The 1921-nt window shown below is 36.6% G+C and overlaps 1 protein-coding gene across 1 annotated transcript; it reads left to right on the top strand.

Annotated features, from left to right (window-relative positions):
- Nucleotides 1-721: 721 nt before the first annotated feature.
- Nucleotides 722-1099, top strand: LOC106751068 (histone-lysine N-methyltransferase SETMAR-like). The gene has a single exon (XM_014631847.1). The coding sequence runs from the start codon at nt 722-724 to the stop codon at nt 1097-1099; it is 378 nt and encodes a 125-aa protein (XP_014487333.1).
- Nucleotides 1100-1921: the final 822 nt, after the last annotated feature.

Below are 1921 nucleotides of genomic sequence, written 5' to 3'. Positions count from 1 at the left end.
AAAAAAAACGGCGAGAGCAAAGTTGTACACCTAATATATTTCCTATTTTGATTAAACATTATTTCTTCTTCTTTTCCTTTTCTGGCACTCCAGCCTCGTTTGAGGCCTAGGCCTACTTCTCTCTCTTTACGTATGCATGTGGTGCGCACACAGATTGTACAGATGCATATGGGACCTACAGTTTTACGCCGGTTCCGAACGGCAGTTGGAGAGAAGTTTTCGTGGCATGTGAATATTCTTGGTGGTTTGCCAGACTACCGAAGAGGAGCGACGAACGTGTGATAAAATTTTTCTCTGGTTCTGTCGGGGATTGAACCCGGGACTCCTAGCATGATAGACTAGTGCGCTGCCTACCATGCCACGCTCGCGTTCTTAAACATTATTTACATACATTAATTCATTAGAACATATAATAAGTATACATATACAGACCAATTATGTATCTACACATAATATTATATAAACATCACATAGACATTAATTAATTTACATATAGTAATTTAAATTACACATATACAAACGAATTATGTATCTATACATATATATTATATAAAAAAATATCATATGTATTAGGTAAACCGAAAAGTAATCAAAATTTTTTCNACAGTCAGTTTGTGTAGAGACACGGTCCAGTAAATACGTAAGTTTTGTTGCTACGGTCAAGCTTGGTTGTAAATTCTATTTTTTGGTTGAAAAATGTTTTTTCTAGTAAGGAGGAGATATGTCAAGGTCAACAATAGAAGAAGGACATTTACGTCATTGTATGCTATTTTTGTTCGATCAAGGATTGAAAGCAAACGAAGCAGTGAAAAAAATTAACGACACTTACGGCGATGTTCTAAAACTAAACAAGTGTCATAGATGGTTTAAAAAGTTTAAAAATGGAAATAGGAATCTCGAAGATGTTGAACGAAAGGGACGACCTCAAAAATTAGATAATGATATCCTGAGGGCGATGGTGGATTCAGATCGTCGTCAAACTATTAGGGAATTATCACTAAAGATCGGCTGTCCATGGTTTGCAGTTCAGGATCATCTTCATCGCATAGGAAAAGTGTATAGGCAAGGAATTTNGGAAAGATGTCAAGGCCAACAATAGAAGAAGGACATTTACGTCATTGTATGTTATTTTTGTTCGATCAAGGATTAAAGGCAAACGAAGCAGTGAAAAAAATTAACGACACTTACGGCGAAGTTCTAAAACTAAATAAATGTCATAGATGGTTTAAAAAGTTTAAGATTGGAAATAGGAATCTCGAAGATGTTGAACGAAAGGGATGACCTCAAAAATTATATGATAATATCCTGAGAGCGATGGTGGATTCAGATCGTCGTCAAACTATTAGGGAATTATCACTAAAGATCGGCTGTCCATGGTTTGNCCCAATTTATCTTAAGATATCTAGTCGAGAGCGGCAGCACATTACAAACGAAAATAATTTTAAATAGAACAAAAATAATTTTACTAACGGTTAGACGAGCTAAATTTGTCGATAGCATCAATTATATGCCCTTGCGAATGTCCATGCTGCCAATAGCCGTCGGACTTAAACGGACAAAGGTATATTTTCCCATTTAATAGGTGGGCTGATAAGTTCCCGGTCTAATAAAGAAAATATAACTTTTTTTGGTAAAAATAAATTTTATTCTTCAACATAGTTTCCATCAAGAGCGATACAGTCACTCCAGCGCCTCTCTAACATTTCTATACCTTTCTTAAAAAACGATTTATCTTTTGCCTCAAAATAGGCGTTTATTTCGACGATCATTTCCTCATTAGAGCCAAATCTCTTACCTGCGAGCATCTTTTTTAGGTCTGCGAACAAGTAATAGTCGCTTGGAGCCAAGTCTGGAGAGTAGGGGAGGGGGGCGGGGGTGCGGAATCAATTCGAAGCGTAATTTGTGCAATTTCGCCATCGTA

This window comes from Dinoponera quadriceps, unplaced genomic scaffold, assembly GCF_001313825.1.
Source record: "Dinoponera quadriceps isolate SergipeBrazil2010 unplaced genomic scaffold, ASM131382v1 scaffold8034, whole genome shotgun sequence".
Classification (NCBI taxonomy): domain Eukaryota; kingdom Metazoa; phylum Arthropoda; class Insecta; order Hymenoptera; family Formicidae; genus Dinoponera; species Dinoponera quadriceps.
Note: the sequence above shows the minus strand (reverse complement) of the source record. Positions and strands in the feature narration are given on the sequence as shown.